General features: G+C 35.5%; 4 protein-coding genes across 6 annotated transcripts; 2 read left to right on the top strand and 2 right to left on the bottom strand.

The window, feature by feature from the left end:
- Positions 1–914: 914 nt before the first annotated feature.
- Positions 915–5,806, top strand: LOC131013042 (lecithin-cholesterol acyltransferase-like 4). The gene is made up of 11 exons (XM_057941036.1): positions 915–1,448; positions 2,003–2,094; positions 2,237–2,355; positions 3,107–3,242; positions 3,390–3,441; positions 3,601–3,701; positions 3,995–4,177; positions 4,515–4,672; positions 4,761–4,815; positions 5,010–5,063; positions 5,201–5,806. Exons 1-11 carry the CDS (start codon positions 1,199–1,201, stop codon positions 5,615–5,617), a joined length of 1,617 nt encoding a protein of 538 aa, XP_057797019.1. The 5' UTR covers positions 915–1,198; the 3' UTR covers positions 5,618–5,806.
- Positions 5,807–6,042: 236 nt separating this feature from the next.
- On the bottom strand, positions 6,043–9,869 carry LOC131013041 (protein NARROW LEAF 1-like). Of its 2 annotated transcripts, none has more exons than XM_057941034.1 (6): positions 8,817–9,869; positions 7,854–8,322; positions 7,638–7,781; positions 7,336–7,576; positions 6,759–7,259; positions 6,043–6,688 (listed from the first exon to the last, which is right to left on the bottom strand). In XM_057941034.1, exons 2-6 carry the CDS (start codon positions 8,313–8,315, stop codon positions 6,324–6,326), a joined length of 1,713 nt encoding a protein of 570 aa, XP_057797017.1. In that variant the 5' UTR covers positions 8,316–8,322; positions 8,817–9,869; the 3' UTR covers positions 6,043–6,323. The 2 variants fall into 2 exon arrangements, with proteins under 2 accessions (XP_057797017.1, XP_057797018.1); XM_057941035.1 differs by having other exon boundaries at positions 7,854–8,329; positions 8,817–9,212.
- A 7,016-nt stretch (positions 9,870–16,885) lies between these two features.
- Positions 16,886–18,812, top strand: LOC131013040 (glycine cleavage system H protein 2, mitochondrial-like). 2 transcript variants are annotated; one of them, XM_057941032.1, is made up of 3 exons: positions 16,886–17,218; positions 18,015–18,274; positions 18,380–18,812. In XM_057941032.1, exons 1-3 carry the CDS (start codon positions 17,143–17,145, stop codon positions 18,494–18,496), a joined length of 453 nt encoding a protein of 150 aa, XP_057797015.1. In that variant the 5' UTR covers positions 16,886–17,142; the 3' UTR covers positions 18,497–18,812. The 2 variants fall into 2 exon arrangements, with proteins under 2 accessions (XP_057797015.1, XP_057797016.1); XM_057941033.1 differs by having other exon boundaries at positions 18,015–18,287.
- Positions 18,813–19,914: 1,102 nt separating this feature from the next.
- Positions 19,915–21,058, bottom strand: LOC131013039 (F-box/kelch-repeat protein At3g23880-like). Its single transcript, XM_057941031.1, has one exon. It carries the CDS (start codon positions 21,028–21,030, stop codon positions 20,032–20,034), a length of 999 nt encoding a protein of 332 aa, XP_057797014.1. The 5' UTR covers positions 21,031–21,058; the 3' UTR covers positions 19,915–20,031.
- Between the last annotated feature and the right edge of the window lie 4,490 nt (positions 21,059–25,548).

The following is a 25,548-nucleotide window of genomic DNA, read 5'->3' as shown; positions in this document are numbered from 1 at the left end:
CCTCTCTCTTTCTCATATTCCTCTGTCTCTCTCCCGTGGCTGCGCGGCAGCGACGCCGAGCAGAAGTCACCGGAGCTCTCGCGGCTTGGGCAGAATTCGTCGGAGTAGAGGATGAGGCGGCAGCGGTGGAGGAGATTCGGTCCTCTGAAATCAGCGGCGTGGAGGAGGGACTGGTCAGGTGGCGGAGGATGAGGCGGCGACGGTGGATCTGATCTGATCGTTGCGCCGCCTCCTCCATCGGCAGATCTGATCTCCGCCTCCTTCGATTTCAGCCATCGACAGATCTGATCTAATCTGTATTTGTGTTGCACGTATGGCACTATTAGTGCACACTTCCCCTTAGGGTTTAGATATTCCATTTAGGGTTTAAATTATCCATTTGAGGTTTAGATGTTCCATTTAGGGTTTAGATTATCCATTTAGGCTTTAGATGTTCCATTCAGGGTTTAAATGATGTTATTGTTTCTGTATTTGTGCTGCACGTATGACACTTATGGCACTACTAGTGCCATAAATGCCCAAATGACCATTTTACTTAGTTTTATTTTGAATTTCGTTGGCACTTATGGCACCATAAGTGCCAAAATGACTATTTTACTTGGTTAGTGCCATAAGTGCCAACGGAAATTCAAAATAAAACCAAAGTAAAATCTTGGCACTTATGGCACTATTAGTGCCACAAGTGCCTAACCCGACCCGACACGCAACCCGCATGCCTGATCCTACCCGGTCCGCCTCATTAAGGGTAAAAACGTCCAAATGAATAAAAATGGCCAAATTTTGTATTTTTTAAATGTGTGACCATAAATTGTGTTTTATGCTTCATTTTGGCTACTTCAAAATTTTACTCTAATTATTTTATAATTTGGTGATTAACCATATTAAGTAAACACCCATGTGGGAGTCCACAATTGGTAAAGTAACTAAGGGGTGAGGACGCAAACGTGAAACGTGCATGATTGATCAACAAAATCAAATTAATCTTATCCTCGTTTTCAATTCTTCTCCGCCACCGCTGACCACGGCACCACCACCCACCCTCAAATAGATCTTCTCCGATTCTCTACAAACTCCTTGTAAATAACCAATCAAACCATAATCCTAAAATTCAACCGATTCTCTACACTAAGCATCGCTTAATTATTCAAGATTTGCGGAGAGGGTTTATATTGGGCGATCGATTTGATTCGATCCGTGGATGGCGGTGTTGTTGGAGGACATAGTGAAGTCGGTGGAGCATCTGCTGAAGCTTATCAGCAAGACCAGCCAGGAACAGACCTATGTGGACCCCACGCTCGATCCGGTTCTTCTCGTGCCCGGGATCGCCGGTTCCATTCTCAACGCCGTCGACTCCGAAACGGGTCGGACCGAGCGGGTCTGGGTCCGGATTCTTGGGGCTGATCACGAGTTCCGGGACAAGCTCTGGTCCCGCTTCAATCCTGCTACAGGTCACTTCTAATTTTGTATGTGTTTTTATTTCTAATGTGGAGTTTTTGAAGAATTTTCTTATGTGAGGTGTTGTTGGTGCCTGAAGTGAAGTGAAGCAAGGTTGATCAGCTTGGTTTTATGCTAATTTGCTTCTAGATTGATTTGGTTTTCGGCAGTTGCTTGTATCTTTTATCTTCATTAGGTTTGCTACATCCTGCCTTGTTTCGGTGGAGTACACGTATAGGATTATGCATAATTTGAACTAGGTATAATCACAGTTTTATATATAAATGCCGTAGAATTTGAAAGTATTTTACTTTGATAAGATAATATAATCAAAGTGTGGCCTAAACTATATGAACTGCCTAAACTGTACGATGGAGATATATGCTTTGGTTTCGCGAATAAGATACAATAAATTTGGAAAATTGGTTTCCGGTAAGCTTAATAAGGAATAGATTTATGAACCATCCTATCAATTTGCCATTTTGACTTGGGTGTTCTACTTTCAAGACTTTAAAAAAAAAAAAAAAAAGATTATTTGATCTGGGACATAACATGCCAATTGAAACAGGTAAGACAGAGTGCTTAGATCCTGGCACACATATTGAGATTCCCCAAGATAGATATGGCCTATACGCAATTGATATGTTGGACCCTGACATGGTAAGTTTTGCTCCTTAATTCTGGTCATTCGGCAGATTGCATTTTCCTTTAGTGTGAGGAGACTGCAGTTCTTCGTTTTTGCTGAATGCTGCAATTCATCTTTGTTGTGGTTTTTAATTTTTTATCCTGAATTATTTTGCAGATTATTGGCAGCGAGTGTGTATATTATTTTCATGACATGATAGTTGAGTTTATCAAATGGGGTTACAAAGAGGGAACAACACTCTTTGGGTTTGGATATGATTTCCGACAAAGCAATAGGTAACTGCTATGTTCTTTGAGAAAATTATTCACTAACTCCCTAGGTTCTAGTGACAATCACAATATATGTTAAGTAGTAGTGAGGTGGCATATTGCCGCCCTTTATATAGATAGGAAATGGATCATATAAGTTAGCTGGAGTCCCTGTGATTATGGATCAGAAAGATCTGTAATTCTGTACCCTCTAACATGTAGCTTGCTGCAGGTTCATAATTTTGTGCTTCCTTAATTTTTAGGGGCTGGAGGAATTTAGTGAGACATATTCATTTCCTGCTCCAAATGCTGCAACTAGGCATTCAATAGCTTAGCATCAGTGTAAGCTATTGACAATTACATCCCTGTCCCGACAAACCAATACTAGAATATATCAAGCCATTATCTTACTCTTCCTACATTTCTCCCTAAAAAACCTTTGCAGCAACATTGGTTTGTATTCTTTAACGAGAGCTTAAGCTAAAACAGTCTACCTTGGGACCATGTCTCCCTTATAAGTTGTTTCTGGTGCCATAATCAAAATACCATTTGGTATAGACTGTATAGCTGGCAGAGATCCAATCTACTCGTTGTTATAATTGTTATCTTTATTCCAACCAAAATTAGAAAGTGACTTTGAAGATAAACAATGTTGTTAATTTTATATGATAACCTGGTAGTGTTTCCTTTCTCTCATCATCCCTTCACCACATTTGTTGGTCTAGTGTGAACTTACTGCATGCTAATGTGATTAATTCATGGTCCTACTTCTTTCTAGACTTCAGGAAACGCTGGATCGCTTTGCAGCAAAACTGGAGTCAGTTTATACAGCTTCTGGAGGGAGAAAAATAAACATAATAAGTCATTCTATGGGTGGTCTTCTGACAAAATGTTTTATGAGCCTGCATGCTGATGTAATGCTCTCACTCTTTCTGAATCACTTATTCCACTTTGTTTCCACCTTTTTCTGTTCTCTCTGATAGGGCTTCTTCTCGATCATTAACTTCTAGTTCCTCTTTGTTGTAGAATATGTATCTAATGTCGATTGCATCATTTTTCAGATCTTTGAGAAGTATGTCAAAAGCTGGATTGCTATAGCAGCACCATTTCAAGGTATATTAATGTTCGGGCTAAGATTTTCTGTGGCTGCGACCCATTTAATTTTCATCAATTTTTTCAATGTGCTAGCTTCAAACAATAGAAAAATCTTGAGGGTTCCCTATTCAACCTCCTAATTAATGATGTACAAATATCCTGTCTGGGTTCTTACAGGTGCACCTGGATATATAACATCCACATTTTTAAATGGGGCATCGTTTGTTGAAGGATGGGAACAGAATTTTTTTATTTCAAAATGGAGCATGCAGCAATTGGTATGAACTTATTACTGTGCACCACCTTTAGTGTTTGAGCGTGCAGCTATATTTGTAACAGCTTTTTTTTTCTTCTTATTTATAAAAGGTCGATGCTCGACTTTAGAAATTATCCTGTGATCCCACTGCTTGATACATGTGTCTTTGGCATGGCTTGAGCTGTGCAAAGTAACTTATGCCCTTTGCTTAAGCATTGTTGTGAAAGCCATGATTTATGCTATGATATTATTTCTTTACAGTTTTCTTGTATATTTTATATTTGGAGATTAATTTTGTTGTCCTCTCTGTTTCAGCTGCTTGAGTGTCCGTCAATATATGAATTGATGGCCTGTTTAGATTATAAATGGGAACACGTTCCCCTTCTTGAAATTTGGAAAAAGAGATGTGATAGTGATGGGAATTCCACTACTGTGCTAGAAACTTACCCGCCTGTTGAAGCTATACCAATCTTTATGGAAGCTCTTTCAACAAACACTGTAAGCTGCGAATTTTATTGTAAATGTGGTAGTAGATTACACGAAATGATTCTTGTCTTGTGAATAAAATATATAATACTTGCTTTCTGCTTATATGTGAAGTTGAATGTCTATCAATGCAAATGTTGCTTGAGCTTTACCAATTAATTAATTTTATAAATAATATGCTGATTCTGTATGATCTTGAATCACCTTACAGAAGAGAAAAAAATGAAAGTGTTTTAACTAGCATTGGTAAAGTAAAATTGCACATTAATAGACTACGTGGAAATAGCATTACTATTTTTTAATTCTGTTTTTTAGAATGACTGATGTATTCGATGATGGTTCTCTGCAGATCTGTTACAGTGGTGTTGATATGTTCATGCCATTCAATCTTGAAATTTTAAAATGGGCTAATGAGACACGCAAATTGTTAAGCTCAGCCGTGCTTCCCGAACAAATTAAATTCTACAATATTTACGGCACAAATAATGAGACACCACATTGTGTTTGGTAATCAAAATCATATGCATAACTATGCATGTCTCATATATAATGCATATTCGATTTGTCAATATCCTCACAAGGCAATATGCTGCAGTTATGGAAGTAATGAGGCCCCAGTCACTGATTTGCGAGAATTGCCTACCCTCCAGGTAGAATCTTAGATGAACAATGATGTTGATATTTCATGAAAAGTTTTTGGTGCATCTCTTCTGTCCTCTACTTATTTGTCTCAAGATCTCCTTATTCAGTCAAAAATAAGTATAACACACATACAAATTCGGCTTTCTATGTATTATGGTTATGATTTTAAGTTATTTAGCATTAGTTTTGTGAATTCTTGCAGGCCAGGTACATAAATGTTGATGGTGATGGGACCGTTCCGCTGGAATCTGCTAAAGTAAGTTGTCTCAATTCTTTGCTTGTAAGGTTTGATTATGAACTTTTTTATTCAATTTCTCATTGGATATATATTCTTGGAGAGTCGCCTGCAGATATGTAAAATCTGATGTAGAAATAATTTGTGTATTGTTATAGGCTGATGGACTTCGTGCAGTAGCACGTGTTGGGGTCCCAGGGGATCACCGGGGCATCCTCTGTGAGCGTCATGTGTTCAGAATCCTGAAGCACTGGTTGCGGGCAGACCACGATCCTTTCTACAACCCGGTAAATGACTATGTGATCCTACCTACTGCTTTTGAAATGGAAAGCACCAAAACAAAGGGCATGCAAGTGACTTCTCTCAGAGAGGAATGGGAAATTGTTGGGGACGACCAAGACTGCGCAGAGAACATGGCAGAGAAAGAGCCTTTGGTGGGTTCGATTACGGTTGCTCGAACGAGCGGTGATAGGTCTGTCCAGGAGGAAGCTCATGCTACTGTTACAATTCAGTCACAAAACGATGGTAAGAAGCATGTGGAGCTGAATGCTGTGTCGATCTCAGCAAGTGCGTAGATATCTCTTGTGAGTTATCACTATCTGTAAATAAAGCTTGTCATGAAACACTGTGTCCTATTATAAACATTTTATATAAATATATATCGTGTATATATTAATATATGTTACTACTCGAGAAGTATTGCATGTTAATGCTACAAGCCCATTGGCCTTTATATCCTAATGTATATATTTAATTTATTCGAAGCCACTTTATTTGAGAATATGAATAGCAGTAACAAGAATATGATTGTACACAAAGTAGGGCGGGAGCAGAGCATTCGGACGGTTTGAGTCAAAACCTAATCGTATCGGGAAATTGAAAATTCGAATTTCTGAAACTTTAATAACCCTTTAAATTAATTTTAGATTTGAGTGGGAGTGAAGATTAGAGTTGGAAAATCATGAAAAATGTATTTCATTAGGTATTTCAGTAGTCTTGGTTTCACCCAAATTCTTGGGCTATAGAACCGAAATGAGTCGGAATTTACATTTGAGTTTCCATGTACAAAATTCGAATCAAACCCGAAGTGGCCCCAAATTGGCAAATTCGATTCGATTCGGCTTTGGTCTCCCCTTATTATTACATCCAAAGAAAGCATAAAATGAGGTTATGTTTCTCTCTCACACAAATAAAAAGGCTTATAGTTACAACATTCACAATTACTATATGGATGAAAGAATAGGTAGGGAGGTGATAGCTCAAGTAATAAAAAACATGCTTCTAGTTTGAGTTAGGCGAATCAGATAGCTTTCTTTTCTTACATTCTGTTTCACCCAACTGCAAAGAAACAGAAATTTCTTGTGCACTCTCATCTCTCATCTCACTTTGGTTTGCCGGAGATTCCCCCGAAAGCCTGGTGATGAACTGATGCTCCACCACCGGAGCGGCCTCAAGACGACTCTCGATGTGAAACTCATCATTCCTGAACAAGGGCGTATGAGAATCATCATCACTAGAAGCTTGAGGAATGCTTAAAGCATGAACATCATAGTTCTCTTCCGACTTGTCCTTGGTTGTGGCCCACTCTATCGGCCAAGAAGTGGAGTCTCGTGCACCGGATGCACTCCTCTGCTCTTGCAGCGCAGCTGTTGAGTTGAAACAAGACGCGATCAGAGATATGATTATGATTATGATTATGATGTATGTAGCACCAACCTTGAAGGCCTTGTGCACAAGTTATGAGATCAAGTTCGAGGAGATCAAGGAGACGCCCTAAATCAACTCCGCTAGTCCAATTCTCCGGAGGGTGGCCTGGCTTCAACTTCAACCGACCCCGGTTAGCTGTCCCGCCCCAGATGATCCCAACGGGGCGTGGCTTGTCGCCATTGGTGCCAGTTAGTAGTATGAGGCTGCCACTGTCACCTTCAAGATCAAAGGTGTGCTGATCCTCTCCAACAACAAGAAAATCAGTGAAGAAACACATGCCCTTCTCATCATTGTACTCTAGAGAATACGCCACTATAGTCCCACTTGTCAAACCAGAACTCCTCCCAACTTTCATTACTTGCCTCCCAACAAGGCTCTCCACACGACACTGTAAGTCGATTTTGTTCACTTCACCAATCTCACCTATGCCTCTCACTAGTGTTGTCACATTCCTCATGTTCAAGTCTTCCGCAAAAGGGATGAAGGCCCCATCTGCGCGTACAAATGTCTCTACACGAACCAAATTGTAATCAAGAATCTGCAAAGACAGAGAGAGGCAGAGACAGAGAGAGATGTTTTCTTCTACCTGGATTTGTTCCTGCAAAAGTGCCATACCAACGATCATCACTGATGAAGGAAGTAGCTCTTTCGACTGCGCCTAGATAGACACCTGGCCCAAGGCTTGGTGGCAATGGATGAAACATCTTTTGACTTGGGAAATCAAGATCCACAGCTACATGCCTATTTGTGAGGAAACCAACCTGCCTATTTCCTGTCCTGCTTCTAACAATGGCACCTAATGTTCCATAATTTTCTTGGCTAGCAACCTGCAACTGCAACCGATTATTCAACCATACCAACATAAGTGTAACATAGATATGTTGTTACCTGAGAACCAGATCCAATGCATGGATCACTCCCACCAAATCTATCTACTAGCTCTGTGTAGAACTGCTCTGTCGGGGTAGCTGCAGGCGCTCCGTAGTAGGAGAATTCCACAACATCAACTTCACACCAAACACCTCCAGGTCCCTACAAAATCAAAAAACTCAAGAAGTTAGAGATTTTGATTTTAGTTAATGAAGAAGAGATTATGAAAGCTACCTCAAGAGCTGTAGGTAGGCATTGAGCAGGGTTGAGCCATTGCCTATGAACTTTTCTACCAACAAAGACAAGTATGGCTGGTATATCAGTTAAAGAGCCCCTCCTGATACGAAGGCCAATGGCTGTACCCAGACTAAAGCGCCTCAGAAGCTTGCTGTGAAACGCTCTAATAGTCATCAGTTCCAGCAAGGTAGTGGCCTGCAATCCTGTTGGGCGACGCCCATGGATTTCACTCAAAACCCCCTTTTGAAGATTGCCAAAATAATGTGCTCTATCCTCTGCTGCATCGCTTATCCTGCAAGCCGGCCACGAGAAGTATGCAGCATTGCTCTCAGAACCTGCTGCAACGAAGCTCTGCAATGGCGGTGGACTTGAACCGGGAAGATTCAGATTGATGTCATACTCCCTCTCTAAATCCAACTCCAATTCTGACGAACCAGAGTTGTGTGCACTTGAATCCATTCTACCCCTATCAACTCAAACAAGATGATCAACAATCAATCAAACAGACCGTGTATGAATCGCAACAAAAAGCTATCTTGATTTTGGCAGCATAAGCAATGAAAAATACAATTAAGAGAAAACATTGAGACTGCTTGAATTTTTGAAGAGTAATATCACAAACAGCAGCTACTGAAGAAAGCCCGTTTAGTTTGTTAGAGAAGAACAATTATCACTTCATTTAGAGGAAAGTATACCAACGGCCAATATTGAATTTTTATGAGAGAAACAACGAAATGAGAAACTCCAACTCTTTCATAGAATAAGTCACTGCTGCAATGAAACTACGAATAACAGGAGTGAAGAAATTCTAAATGTGGGGAACTAATATACAGATAATAAATATCAGAGATTCGGAATATCTGTTCTTACAGTTGAATTATCTAAAAACTACCTCATGAACTGAGCAATAATCAATCCGAAATATAGAAAAAAGGAAAGAATATAATAATGCAAACTCACTCAAAGATGAGCTGTATACGACAAGAAAATATTCAATGCCCTAACATAGGCTTGTTCTTCTCCCACAACCATATTCTTGGAATTGAGAATGAATCTGAATCACAACTGGGAGTTCATGAAGGGAAGCTCAGTGCATCTGACTACTGTGTGTGAGTGTGCGTGTGTGTGTGAGAGAGAGGGAGGGGGCAAACGGGAAAACTTTATTTGGGAAAATGGACTATTTTTCAGAAGGGTGATAAAATAATAAAGCTGTGTATATTCAATTCTTTGTACGAGCACATAAATACTCGATAAATCTTGCAGTATAGTATTTCTTTGAAGAAGGGAGAATGATTATTAGCAGTAAATCACAGTAATGAGCTTCTTGGCCGTCGATGCTGCCGTCACAATCAATCTCGCACAGTATTGCTTTTATGGCCACTCATGATATGAGTGATCAAATGATGGCACACGTTGGTCAAGTACTATTGATGAACAACGGTGGAAGAGAGAGAAACGAGCTAGCTAAGTTCAAGATTTCATTTTTATGATCTTTTTTTTTCTTCTTGGATTCCATTCATGATATATGTCTCCTTCTGGATTAAGGGCCCATACAGATTTGCTTCCATAAAGCTGCACATTTTTATTTTATCTTCACAAATGAAATCATTTTCCCTTTTCATGGGCTGTGGAGAAGATGGTTGTATATGCATTATAATTGCTAGTTTTTTGTGATCAAGACATTCTTAACTAGACTAGACTGCTCATTCTTCAACCTTTTCATGTGAAATCTTGCACGAATTCTTGGTGCAAGAAAGAAAGCAAAAATAATAATCTTTTTTCTGTTTGCAACAAAAACTGGTGTTTATGTCGATAATTTGTGTATTCTTGATACCTAAATCTAGAAGAAAAGATATGTAGATAAAGCTGACCAAGTTCAAATATTCACTATTTCTTCAAGTTTCAACTATCTCCACTGTGAGAGAGAGAGAGAGAGAGAGAGGAAGGGAGACAGAGAAGGGTGCAGCCATTATATGTTGTCAGTTGGATTATCTTCACTCATTTTTGTCAATTATAAAATGATTATGAATGTGGGACTCATCCTCCAATTTCAAGAATCATATAATGAGATTTTTGGGCATTGAAGATTAGAAAGGTGGGCCGCCCACTGCCAAGGAGCTAGCAACACATGTACCAACCATGTCTCTTTAATTATTACTATTTGTTTCATTCAACTGTTTGTCTGCTACTGCAAAATCCAATTTCATAGACGAATAATTGGAGAGATATTCTTTACGACTGTGCAAATATGCAATAGATACAATTCTTCTCCTATGTTGCATGGGTACGGGGGGTGCGGATGCGGGGGCGATACGATACGAGTACGGGGATACGGATTTTTAAAAATTATAGGGTGCGATTCGGCAAGGATACATCTAATTATTAAAATTTTATGATATATAATGCTTATAAACTATATACAATTTAAATTTTCTTAAATTAATTCTATGTAATTTACATTTTATTTTACCCAAAAGTTAAGCATTTTCAATTATATAAGTTAATTGAGCAACAATATAACGATTCAAATATTATTAGTCCAATATATAAGTCATGACTGAAAATAAAATTATCAAAATAATCTTGTGTAGGCCTTTCGTGCACGAGATACGTGAATTTCGCCTATGGAATTTGCGAATCCAGTTTATTTTTATAAATTGTTTTAAAATATACGTCACGTGGCGAATCGGGTGCGAATCCGACGAGAATCCGAGAGAATCGCACCCTAAAAGAATCTGATTCGCCGTACATGCTGATTTTTGAAGAATCCGTGCATCATAGTTCTTCTCCATTGGCAAAAAATGGTAAAATTCTTCCAAAATTTGTTTGGCCAATGAAAGGTTAATGTGGCAATGCCGGATGCGATGCGTACTTGAATTAAAAGAATGGTGATGGATATTTTCTACTCCAGCGTCGAATATCTACGTGAGGAGTGAGGTAGAACATCCTTCCCTCATATATCTTTAGAATCAGAAAATAAGGCCAGGATATATTTTTTTTGATTTTTTTTTTGTTTTGAAAATTACAAGAGAAATCTAGTATATAAACAAATCAACAACTCACATACAGGAAGAACCTCTACACCATACAAAGGTGGAAAAACAACCGCACACAAGAATGATTAAACCAATACCTCTCACAGAGGAGAATCTTTATTTTTTATTTTTGAAAAAAGATCGTATGATTAAGTAGGAGATATTACTAGTTAAATCTATATCTATACTAATACTCATAGAGAAAGTGCCTTTGTTCTAAAAAAAATAAAAAAAAATAGAGTAATTGCATTGGGTATTGTCGGAGATAAATCCAACAACTACGGATAAGGACGTCGGGATCATTCAGTACGATGGGCACTAGCAACTTGAAACACGAATAATGTTAGAGCCCTTCTTAGAGCACCAGTGGGGATGTTGATGGAAGAGCCTCCGACGCTCAAGTCAGTAAATAATATTAAGAAAAACCGTATTAAAAATAAAAGAAATAGTAAATCGGGTCGATCTGGTCGACGAGTTGAAGGGCAACTGAGCAATGAGCGAGGGCCGTTAGATCGTCCAGGCTGATCTGGTCACCAAAAAACCTAAGGCTGAGAGCGTGGAGGCAAAATAGTGCGAGTGGGGAGAGAATGTGGAGAGAACGTGTTGGAGTGCGAATGATTCAATGGGTCTTGTTGACCTAATTGATTTTTATTTATACCGTGATGGCCTGACGGCTAGGGTTTCGTTGGCACGTCTCCTTCAACCCTAGTCGTTTCGATATTCGTGGGATCGTACCCCTGATCTAATTTTTTGCCTTCTCCCTCAAGTCGCCGCCCTTTTTAGGGTTTGGATTGATGTGCCTTAATGACCTAGAGTATGAGCTGAATTAATTGAAATTAATTCAGCTTTTCGAATTGGGCTGAACATTTGGACCGCGAATATTTATTCAAATGAACTATACGAATTTTGCCCACTACAGACATAACATGTGAATTGCCTACTTTACCTTTATTATATATTTTATTTTAAGTTTATTTTTTATATATGAGTATATATTTATGTTTGAATTGAATCGGGAATTCTCACATGTATAAGTCATTATAAGAAAATATCCTACAACAATCATCTCCTCACCTAATGAGATCGCATATTAATCTCCATTTTCTTCTTTCGATCCGAACAGAAAATATGAAATTCCAATAAATTAATAGGAATTATGGCAAAAAAATACACGAACTTTGAAAAAAGTTGTAATTTTTACCTAAACTTTTAATTAAGCAAAAAAATACATGAATTTAAATTTTTATTATAATTTTTACCTAAATTTGACTTTTAATGAAATTAGAGCTTAATTGACAGTCGAAATTAAGTCAAATATATTAATTTTTGCCTTTTTATACTTCCGAACTTCTAAATACTCATCATCATTATAAGTTAGACTAACATTAGGTGAATTTTCAATTGCCAATTAAGTTTTAATTTCGTTGAAAGTTAAACTCGGGTGAAAATTGCAATAAAAATTTAAATTCATGTATTTTTTGGCTGAATTGAAAGTTCATGTGAAAATTGTAACTTTTTTCAAAGATCGTGTATCTTTTGGCCATAACCCCAAATTAATATTAATTGCACTATTAATTGAAGATCTCCATATGCCAAATAAACATTCGTCTACTTTTCTATGTATTTCCAAATTAATAAATCCATACCTAATAGGTTGAAAAATTTGCAGCGGAATCTCTAGAAAGGTGGAAAAACTATCCGCATGCAGACGGGATTACTATCCACATAAAAATAAAAAAATTATCTGCACCACACAAATGTAGAAAAACTACCCGCGTGCAGGCGATTACTATCCACACAAAAATGAGAAAATTATCTGCACGCAAGCGGAATTTAACCCAAGACCTCTCACAAAGGAGAATCTTTTGGGTGCCTCATCTTTATCACTTGAGCTAGGCCTTATTGACATATCTATGTATATCATATTAACTATAATTTCACTACGTCAATTTCGATTTAGGCGAAATATGTTGTAAATTATGAATCTATAAAAACTACTTTTTTAGGAGAACATATAAAAATTAATTAGAAGTTACAAAATTATTTATGGACTAATAGACACTTTGAAAAAAAATATCTAAATATTTTGATGGAAGTTTTAATAAGATAACAATATTCATTGGATAAAAAAATGTGTTGTAAACATATTAATCATTTATTTGATAAGTCTCCAATTATAAAATGAATTCATATTTATTTTAACCATATATTATTGATCATAACTATTTTATATAACATAACTAACTCATGAATTTTATCTTCCTAGAAAATATAAATTAATTTATTATTATTTTAATTAAGTACAATATCTCCGTGCATCGCATGAAATAAAAAAGTAAAATTATTTTAAGTTAAAAACTAATATTTACCATACAAAAAACAATTACATCTTAAATATTTTTCAAAAATAAGAATAAGTAAGAAACATTTAGTGGGGTATGTAGTAGATAAGATGAATAGAGCCTTCATGTTTTGGATAAAATAATTGGGCTATAAGCAGTCCCACTTTTCCTGTTCAATTTGGGCTGAGTACTACGTCGGTCCAAAGATGGAGAATGCATCCAAAAATTATCAATTCCTTCCATAGTTTTTAGATCTTCATCAAATTCAATGTACACAAATTTCATATTCTCCTCAATATCTTTAACAATTTCTCGTCTCCATTCTTTAGCATTGCTAATTGTTTTTCTCTATTTTTTTAGCATTGCTAATTATTATTTCCAACTTGATTATCTTATCGCCAATATGCCAAAATTTGTTCAAATGTATGATTGGATTCATCTAGAAAAGAAAGAAAAAAATAGAGTAAAAACAAGAGTAAAAAATCAATTGATACCGAACCGCTCCCTCATGAATTTATCTTGAATCGTGATCTTTTGGCTCAACTTTATCCAAGTTTTGCCGAGGGAGCAACCCCATGAGAATGAAATTGTAGAAAAAATATTTAAAAAAAAAATTGAGAAAAAATTAAAAATAAACATCGAGAAAAAAAATATAAGAATCGATCTTAGAAACTAAAAATCGAGAAAAAATTAAAAATAAACATATGAATTGGAAGAAGAATAGTAAAAATAGTTGTGTGATTTGTTATGTAAAATGTGACGAGGAGAAATGAGTCAGTTTAATTAATTTTTATTGGACTATGAGTTCCACAATTTGGGTCAATATATCTGTGTTCGGCTCAAAAATGGTTTTTATTTCAAGTTTTCAATTTCGAGTATTTGAACTTATCGTTCTGTGTCAACTTTGAGATAGTACTCTCTCCGTCCCGCAAATAACTTTGTAAGAGGAATGTACATGAGTTTTAAGACAAATTGTTGAGTGTATTATACTAATAATTAGTATTGGAAGTTATGAAAATGTATTATAATTACTATTGAAAGTGGTTAAAAAGTGAAAATTAAGAATAAATGGAGTATTATTATTGGTGAGGTAGTATTCCAAAATTGATAAAAAAGTTATTTGAAAAATGAAATATTCTAGGAAGTTTATTTGGGATGGAGGACCGGAGGAGTGTATTTTTCTGTTAGGTAGTATTTATTCTAATTATTAATTTTTAATTTTTAGATTATATTGGAACAAAAATAGGAAAGTTTTAATGTTTGATATTCTAATTATGGATTTTCAATTTTTAGATTGTCTCGAAACAGATAATCTAAAGTTTGAATGTTTGATATTGTAATTTGTAAAGCCCATAGAATGAGTTACCTTCAACACATATTTTATAGGCTAGAAGCAATTGATTTGAAATTTATACCTATTATAAAATAATTTTATTTTATAAAAATTGATTTGACCATTATACTCCTCGTATATATTAATAAGGTTAATTGTGTAACTTAATATATTTATATATAATAAATTTAAAATATATTATGATTTATGTTTTATAACTTAATATTCTCTCTGTCCACGAAAGAACTTCCTATCTTTTCTTTTTGGGACGTCCACAAAAAAACTTCCCACCTATTTTTGGACTATATCCCACCAGGGCCACCACTTATAATTACTCTTACTTTTCACTTTTCACAACTCTCAATATTAATTATAACACATTTTCACAACTCCCAAACTCAACTACTTTTTCTCCACTCTCAATACATTCAACAATATTTTTCTTAAAACTCGTGCCACTTCCTCCTAGAAAGTTATTTCATGGACGGAGGGAGTAATTATTTAAGTAGTAGTATCAATCCACATAAGTTAGTATTTTTTATTATGTAAATTTAATAATTTAGAATTAAAATAGAAATGATTTGTTGTTTCATTAGAAGTTTAATTTTGCTAGAATCCTTGAAATTATAATTTATTATATAAAGATGGAATCTAAAAAATAAACATGAATTTCATAATATTATTCTTTTCTTTTTTGTTGTGTTTTCTAAGGGGTGCTTAATTAATTAAAATTATTTTTTTATGCAAAATTTAAATGATCTTTTTTTAAAAAAAATTATGAGTTTTATAATATTATAATCGTCTAACATTAACAAATAACTGGTTCAAAAAATATATTACAAATGATAAATATTACTATCAAATAAAATAAAATATAAATTTATACTCATAAAAAAGTATTTATTGAAATATTTTTGTTACTGGTACAAAAAAAAGAAGAAGAGAAAAGTGAGTTGATTTTCCGTGAGACCGATGTCATTCATGAGATCGATTCTCACCAGGAGAGTATAAATAAAAAGTGTACTCAATTTTACAAACAACATACGCTAGTGGTATGCTCCTTTGTCTACTATCTCTAAAAGCATCCACAACCCTTGTGTCTTAGGTGGTGATCCCCTTCTAAGACACAATCCTCCACAGCCCTTGTGTCTTAAATCTCAATTTCCACAAAATTCTCATTTCTACACTTCTATGTTAAAATTTTAACTTTTAATTAAAAATAAAATTCAATATTACATTAAAAATAAAAATTACATAATTTAAATAATTACAAAAATTACATAATTAAATTTAATTTAAAATTTAAAATTTTATTAAAATTAAATATTCAGTATTACATTAATTAAAATAAAATATAAAAGTATAAAATTAAAAATATTACAATAATTTTTTAGGTGAAAAAACTAAAATAATTAAAAACAAAAAAAAGTTAAAAGAATGGATCCCACCCGCCGCCCACCATCTTCTCTTTCTTTCCCAATTCTTTTCCTCCCCATCTCCTCTCTTTCTCTGCAACTTTAAATTCATGACATTCAAATTTTGTAATTTTTTCTTTTTTAATTAAATCGTGCGCGTGTAGCGCACGGATGTCGATTTTCTTCGCCAACGACCCAATGCTTAGCGGAGACACGGCGTCGACACAGGGCCATGCTCCAGCGCAAGTGTGGCGCCGACGACCCGGGTCGATCCGAGGCGATGGAAGCGCGCTGGAGATGCTCTAATGCGCACGGTTGAAGTTCTCGCTGATTTTTCATTTATATTACTTTTTTTCATATTAGTGGTTACTTTTTAACATTACCTGTATTCATATAAATTGTTACTTTTTCATACGACAATAATTACAATTGACCAAATAAATGAAACGGACAATTTCTCATTTTTTTTTTCATTTGATTTAAACATTACCTTTATTCATATTAATACATTATCTTTCTTCATATTAATTAATGGTTACTTTTTAATATTATATTTCTTTATATCAATGGTTATTTTTTTCTACAATAATAATTACTTGACCAAATAAACGAAAAGTACAAGTTCTCGCATTTTTTATTTGATTTAACATTATCTTTATTCATATCAATGGTTATTTTTTAATATTACATTTTTTCATATCATGGTTATTTTTTCTTGCAACAACTATTATTTGATCATAAATAAATGAATAGTACAAGTTATTGGGAGTAAGAATAACAATTATTGTGAAAGGACAAAAATTATTCTTTTTCATGACGATTATTACTTTTTATCACAATAATAAATACTACTAGTACTTTAAATTATCCATGTAACCGACCTATGATGCACGACCCACGTCCAACTCGCCTCGATTCGCACCCGACCAGTGCACCAACCCCACCCCAACCCTTCTCATTCATAAACTCAGTCCCAGGGTTTGCCAAAAGAGAATAGAATGCGTCATTTATAAGTCATAACGCAATATATGGCTTTATATATATAAAAAGAAGTACTTAGTTAATTAATGTTTTACACAAAAGAAAAGGCCAAAATAGGATGAATAATCGCTGCCAACGAATCGGTGGTCGATCTTTTGTGAATGTAAGTCGTTCTTAAATATGGCTTCGAAATTGTGGGCGACAAGGCTCGCTTCATACCTTAAAATTTCCGCTCACAATAGAGGTTTAGCCACTGGTATGGTCACAATTGCCCTCTTCACGCTTATTTTGTACTGAATCCGTCATATTAATTGTAAAGATTTAATCTTTTTGTAAGGGTTATGGTTTGGATCAGTGGGACAATATTGCTGGTTTCTCTCTTTGCAGTTCATACATTGTTATATCCGTTCACTATATTTTGTGTTTATCTGTGACAATTTATTTATGTCTTCGTTTTTATGGTGATTGTTCTCTTTGTCTCACATTTTAATAATTAAGTGTGTCGAAAGATTGATTTTGCTCTTTCGCTGAAATTGGGAGGGGGGCTTGTTTCATATGTTGCTCGTTTCCTTTTGTATGTGATTTGTAGAAATTGAGTGCTGTTTTAGAAGTGATGAAGGGGTTTGTGGAGTTGCCAATTCTTGAAACGAACATCATGGGTTTGAATCCCACCAATGTCTTCTAAGTTAAGATTATTGTGATGTTCCCCTTGTTCTTGACAACTCTTGGGAACAATAGCTCTCCTCCTTTTTGGAGCATAAAGATTAGTGCCCTTATTAGGTTAGTTGATATTGCATATTTGCATTGCTTCTCTCTCTTGAAGAAAAATGACTAGAATTTGGACTGCAAGCTGTTTTAGAATTTAGTATGATGGGTAGAGAATAGTTTGGTAAAGCATTTCCTTGCCTATAGGATAAATGAATTAGGAAAAGCAGCTAATTCTTTAGTTAGATTCCTCCCACTTGGTGTTGTGTGGTTTCAGTAGAATTGAGACTGAAATTTAATGTATTCGTATATGATTTATAATGAACGTTTGTGTGAACTCCGTGCAGTCGTTGATGATCTAAAGTATGCCGAGTCTCATGAATGGGTGAAAGTTGAAGGTAATTGTGTTACTATAGGCATTAGTGATCACGCCCTAGACCACTTAGGCCACATTATATTTGTCGGACTACCTGATGAGGGAGCTGAAGTGAAACAGGGCGCAGTTTTTGGCACTGTTGAAAGCATGAAATCAACCAGCGATATCAACTCTCCCGTTTCAGGAAAAGTGGTTGAGGTTAACACGGAGCTCACCGGTTCTCCTGGATTGGTGAGTTATAAAGGTTGGGATGGTCACTTGGAACATCTTGTCGATGGCTATAACTCATGATTTCTTCATTTTTAAATTTCACAATAATAATCTATGGATTGTTAGATGAATGCAAGCCCTTACGAAAGGGGATGGATGGCAAAGGTGGAGATGGCTAATGCGGAAGAAGTGAAAAGCTTGATGGACCCTGAGCATTACTCCAAGTTCTGTGAAGAAAAATAAGATGCTTTAGGTGACCGTCGATAGATTTCCGTTGCAGTTGTTAGTAATGGCTGCAGACTAGGGAGAAAATTGAGCTAATGAAAGTGAAGAAGAAGGGATCCTCATCCAAGGATGGTGGCTATTTGTATGAAGAAGAACAGTTTCAACCTAGGATGGATGCATATGTGCTGCCAAGTAAATAACAATGTAAACATCATTTGCTTTTCAGAGTATTTTAGGAATTATCTAGTTGAGTATGCAGTATAAGTCTCCTAGTTATACTTATGTATGTTGAATACTCTGCATATTCATCGTCAAGGAATGCCCCTGTCAATCATGTTTCCTAGTGGCTACTGCTTCTTGCAATGGCAGTAGGGAGATTATATCATCTGCCAACATGCACACCTCTAACATTATTTTTCCACAAATACAAAACAAACTCTATTTTCGGATCAACTACATGCTGCAAATCTTCACCTCTTTCCTCACAGCTCTCTTTTTTATGTACTATTACTAACAACCACCCAATATATAGCCTACGATGCATGAAAACGTGAGATTAGTAGTCTCAAAAGATATATAGCAAACGAAGTAGTATCACTTTTTCGGTTGGTTGGAAACAGATGCTAATAGTATTTGGTCTTAACATCTTCTTTTACCCGCCGCCGCATTCAAAATCAACTATTCAACTTTAGTATAGAAATTCTGATTTTGTGGGACGTTTGTAACTTAATTAATTAACTTAAAAAAAAAAAAACAAATACATATCATATTATAAAATGAAGGGGTAGTAGCGTCGTTTCATATATTTTTAATTTTGGACATGAATTTAAAATCATGTCTTCAACTACACGACCTTTCATTTATTTCTGATTTTGCGCATGATAAACATTTTTGACAAATTATATGTACATTATGTCTAATTACATCATTTAGGAAGCCTTATAAGCCACACATACAATTTTGATTTTTACCTCAATATTCATTCGCTGAAAATGTTCATCATATACAAAATCATAAAAACAATGAAAGTTCATGTATTTAGATGAAGGATTTGAAGTTGATGCGCAAAATCATAAATGTATCAAAGTTTATGTATTTTAGGGCTCTATTACCCCTACAAAGTTACAAGATTCACAATGCATGATTTCACCGACATTATTTCTTCCATGATTTCTTCAAAAAGAAGAGGGATAGTTTGCTGCGTTTGCTATCCATAATGAACTTGAATGATATTTTGTATAGATTATGTAAAGGTAGACAAATTCATATTCGTTGTATTTGAAGAATTAGATGATCCGATAAACATAAAGTTGTTCATCTAATCAAGTATGCGGTGAATTAGAGAACAATTATCAAATATTACTAACTTTATAAATGTATTAAATATTGGAGTCGATATTGCTTTAAAGGTCGGTATGAACTTAAGAAAAACACTAAAATGAAATATTTTTTCTTCATCAATCTAAAAGTATTTGCCAAAGTAAAAAAAAAAAAAAAGAGATTAATTAAAAGAATTGAGGGAGCGGAGCAAGGGTTGCTGAATTCCGAATAGCCTAGCTACTTGATAGTAGCACCGGAGAGACTAAAGTTTGGACGTAGAGATGCGGTGGCGAGTAAGCTTCGCCTTTCTTGTGATAGACACGATCGTAGAGTTTTAAAGTCGATCCACGTAATACCTTATAAGCCCGTCCAAAAATTAATATGCTATTCTCATGAGATGTGCAAAGTAGGTCTTGCAACAAAATACATTCAGACGAAGGCTCATAAACAACAACATCCGTGGCTTTCACCTTCACCCAAGAAGAATCCTGCTCCATTACCCATATATCAAACTCATCCTTATTTTCACACGTCGTAATTAGGCGACCCTCGTTCACGCCCAACCTCACCGATATTGACTCGTATGGAAGCTTCATCAATCCAAACTCCTCCTTCTTCAAATCAAATGTAACAATTTCCCTAACATTCTTCTCCTCCCTAAGCCAATGAAGCTTTCCATTCACAAAATGCCCTTTACCATGTACGCGAAGAAAATCACAACGCTCAACTGTTTTCCATGAATTTGTGTTTGAACTATAAACCTTACCCATACGCTTGCTGCCTCTGCTGCTAGGGTAAAACAACACAAACACCTTGTATACACCGGTCGATTCATCCCAACCGAACCCGTATGTGGACAAGAGCCTATCCACATTCTCTATTTTCGGTAATTCCTTGGAGATTCTGGTGGCAGGATTCCACAAGAAAAAACGCCCTAACTCGTGAATGATGCAGCAGACCAGTCCATTACAGCAACCCACGATATAAAACAACTCCCTATAGCCGCTCAAGGTCAGAGAATAATAAGGAATGAGCCTGTGATGGGAAAAAGCTGTGTCTTTTAGTGAATTTTGGAGGTGGGTTTTGATGAATCTTTCGCTGTCGATCAAAGACCGCCATGACTTCAAAACGCACCTCAATCTCAACACTGATTTCACCGCAAGTCTTGACAGTATTTCTTCGATGATTTCTTCTGGGAGATGGAGAGATCGGCGTGTGTTTCGGGTCTCCATGGCTGGCGGCGCCACTGATTTCGACAGATCGTTTCGAGGGTTTGAGGTATTTATTGATTGAGGGTTTTGGTCGTAGAGTTTTAACTAATATTCAATATTTTTTTTGAGTTTTTAATATATAAAGAAGTAGTAATTGATAAGATAATTGTTGATACGTAGACTAATATTATGAGCCAAAATTATAATAAACAGTACTAATCGATCACTATATTAAAATATAAGGTAAACATCACTTGCCAGCCCAACATTACATTTGAATATATATATATATATATAGAGGTGGGCTAAAATAAAAACAGATTATTTTGCATAAAATAGGAATGGATCTCGGCTCTTTATTTTCCAAGATCCTATGACTTAAAATCATCCCAAAGATCAGCAATAAAACTGACGCCTATTGCATTGGAGGATTTTTTTGTCATTATAAATAAAACTAACGCCTGTAACATATCTTCTCAGATTTGGTAACTTTTATTTCATTAATCTCTTTCCATTTCAATGCATATCATTGCTAAAAAATAAAAATATATCTTATGCAAATATTGCTTCTATCATATTTTTTTGGAATTCTTCTAAACAGATACTTCTTACGACATGATTTGCTGGAATTACTAATCACATATACTCCCTCCGTCCACGAAAGAACTTCCTATTTTTCTATTTCGGGACGTCCACGAAAGAGCTTCCTACTTTTTCCTATTTTGGGACAATACCCCACCAAAGACAATTCCCACCACTCAAATAACATTAATTAAAACAACACAATAAATTATTAATACTTTTTCACAATTCTCAATACACTTTACAACATTTTCTCCACTCTCAATACACTATACAACATTTTATTAAAACCCGTGCCACTCCCTCCTAGAAAGTTCTTTCATGGACGGAGGGAGTATATTGCATGAATCATATTATGTTGCAAAACTAAATTGAAAATTATCTTGCATGAATCGCCCGTTGATTCAGCACGAATTTTCATTAGATTTTAATCCAGCTCAGCTCATCTAATCTGAATTTCATGCAATGATCTGTGTGATTCATGTGATTAATGTTTTCATAATTCCCATAATAGTATAATAACATGAATTAGAATGCATTTTACGATTTTTTTCGTAGTATTATTTAGGATTTTTTATTAATTCAGAATGCCTATTGTTTTTGATTGATATGTATATAACTTCTTTATTTTTTGCCCGTATCATGTTCATTTGAATTTTGAATATGCATTCTGTCCCATTTTTTAGGAAATACAATTCATCTGCATTCTCATTTCTCTCACATTATAATGCATTCCCCCTTCTTCTGAGCAAGGCAAGCTGCAATTCACAATATCGATGCAATTGTTAGACGATGATAGGGTTCACAAAAAAAAATAGTAATTTAAATATTACAAACACAAGTTAACATCATTTGCTGAAAAGTATACATACTGATTCATGCTTCATCTGCATTGGTTCATTGGATACAATATATAATTCATCCACATTATTTGGTTCATGCACAACCACCAACTGATTCAAACATATAATTATAGGTTTTAAAAATATTACCAATGGATCATCCTACATTTAGGCATGGTTCATACTACACAACAACGATTCATAATATACATAATGTGGTTCAATTAACCAACTCAAGCTTATTTTACACATCAAAACAACATTTCGCATACTCTCACACCAACACAACCACAAAATATCCCACTGGAACACTCATACACATCCAAAATATAAACAAAAATGAACAAAATTTCAAAATTATCAAAACATCATTTCGCGTTCTCCTGTCGAAAATATAAATTGGTGTTTGACTCATAAAATTACAAATCATTAAAAAAATTATCCTTTTTATCCAAACATATCACTACTGATTCATATTGCACGAAATCGGAACACCAAACAAAAACTACAGCCGATCCGAGTGTTCATATCCAATTCGCCATTTTTTTCAACCAAGATACCAAAAACAAAAACAAAGCACAACATTATAATCTACATAGCAGCTCTCTTTGATTCCGAAATCCTTTACCGCATGTTATTTTTTCTGAAATTTTCGTCGGAATCGCCCTCTGGGCTAAAAGTCTGGACAAAAACGAAAAGATAAAAGCTTGAAGAAAAAAAATTACCTCTCAAACAATCTATTGAACACCTAAAAGGCAAATTGAAGAAACTGATTTCTCACTGCAATAGAGGATAGAGCTTACCAAGAATTCAACACCAATGCCAGAAATTTTTTTGGTACCTTTCATCTGAATCGCCCCCCGCCGGAAAGGGATAAAGAGAGTATCTGGGAAAATAAATCATACACCTTCTAATTCATACCATAAAAAATAATTATTTATTACTTCTCCACAAAATAGATTAGATATGGCAATAATATTCAAAGATTCGTCTGATCTAATCGAATAATTTTAAGTCGCAGTCAAATAATACCATAAATGAATTTCCAATTAAATGGGGTGCTATTTTCGGAGCAAGTTTGGTGAAGATCATCGGCCGATTTTCTTTTGGACCAAATTACCCTTGTCCGATTAATTATGTATGATTCACAACCTGTTTTAATTTGGACCGAGCAGTACGTAATAATCTAATCTGGACCGCAGGATTAATTAGATCTATGGTTAATATTTATTCCTATTTTAAACACTAAGGGGTGTTTTCACCCTAGCCCACCCATATATATATATATATATATATATATATATATATATATATATATATATATATATATAGGGGGAAGAAAAATTCATACATTAAGCAATATCTGCATCAACAATGTCCCTTAACTAGGAAGGGAAATTACATGACCAGCACACAAATTCCGGTGAGCGATCGGCAAAAAGAGCGAGAGAATGTGCAGCACCATTCGCCTCGCGATAAGCATGTCGAATCCCAATCAACAAATTTTGTCGAGCGACGTAAAGTATGTCTTGGATATCTTCCGGTAAACAGTGCGCTATCTCCTCTTCATCCATCATCGTTCTAGCAGCAAGAGTAGAGTCCGTAAAGATCTCTATCGGAGCAACCTCTTTTTCAGTACAAAGGATAATACCATGAACAACGACCATCATCTCCACCATCATCGAGCTCGTTGCTAGCGAAGTTTTCTTTGCTGCCACACACAAAATCTTCCCTTCAAAGTCACGCACAATGATTCCCACTCCATACTCCATTTTCTCCAAATCATACTGAGCATCCACGTCCACCCGAAACCGACCTCTTCTCGGTTTCACCCAAACTTTCTTCCTGAGTCTCATCCCCAACCATCGATCAACTCCCAATAATATTGAATATTTTTAAAATGTGATTAATAAAAAAAAAATTACAATATTGTTCCACCATAAATAGTGACGAAGCCAAAGATGTAGTATTTTTTTTATCCCAATAAAATTGACCACCTTTCTATTTTAGTTTATCTCATTAAAAGTGACCCTTTTTTAAAATAGGGCCTGATTTGGGCTTAATTAAACCCCTTAGGTTAAGTTAAATTAATATTCTAATTAAAGCCTACCTGCTTTATGTTATCTAACCGTAGCCTCGTTCAAGGGTTTTCATTTTATCTGCCGCTGCCTCTATCGATCCGCCGTCTGCGATTAAAGCACAACTATCACTTTCTTAATTTTCGTACCGAAAAAAAAGTGATCAGTTTTATTGGAACGGAGGGAATAGTTTGGAGGACGCTAAAGTCGAAATGGTACTGTTGGAACACAAAAAGATATATCCAACCTCCTGGTTTTGATGATACCAAAACAATTAAAAGGCATTTCTTTTAGCTATCTCTTTGTGGACTTAAATGTTTTAGTCCTACTTAGCTTAGACTGAAGCAGCAAAGACTGAAAACCGAAGATCAAAGTTTGAAGACTAAAGTTTCCTAACTGATACTAAAGACTGAAGCTGGGGAAAGTGGAATCAAGGACTAAAGATCAGTTACACGTAGAGCCAACTAAAGGAAACACACTGAAGACTAGCAGAATCTACTTGGATTGATACTAAAAGATAGTTCAGTCCACCTCGCATGAAACTGAAGCAGTCATCCGCTTGACAAGGTGCAAAGGACAAGAGCCTTAAAAGTCAAGATACGAGATCGTCCTTTCCTGACACAAAGCCACTCATGCTGTGTCACATCGGCCTGCAACACAATCTCCTAGATAGAAGACTTTACGTCCTTTACACTCAAGGAGATCAGAAGATTGAAGACCTGAGCCCGAATCCCAAGCCTCTCTCAACTGAAAAATCTGAAGACAATCTCCACCAATGGATCTATTGAGACTTTGTCTATAAATAGGCTCATCGTTCAAACTCAATCTTCACCGATTCAAACACAACTTGATGAACCTCTGCCAAATTGCGAGTCAGCCTATACTTATATATCTTTCTATAGTTTGAGTCGAAGAAGAGAATACCCAAAGCTAAAATCAGTTATCTGATTACATACATTCTCTTAGATAATCTAGGCATTTTCCTTGTATATCCTAATCCTAGATTAAAATTACAGAGAGCCTGTTCTTTGTAATAT

Source organism: Salvia miltiorrhiza, chromosome 2 (assembly GCF_028751815.1).
Source record: "Salvia miltiorrhiza cultivar Shanhuang (shh) chromosome 2, IMPLAD_Smil_shh, whole genome shotgun sequence".
NCBI classification, from domain to species: Eukaryota; Viridiplantae; Streptophyta; class Magnoliopsida; order Lamiales; family Lamiaceae; genus Salvia; species Salvia miltiorrhiza.
Note: the sequence above shows the minus strand (reverse complement) of the source record. Positions and strands in the feature narration are given on the sequence as shown.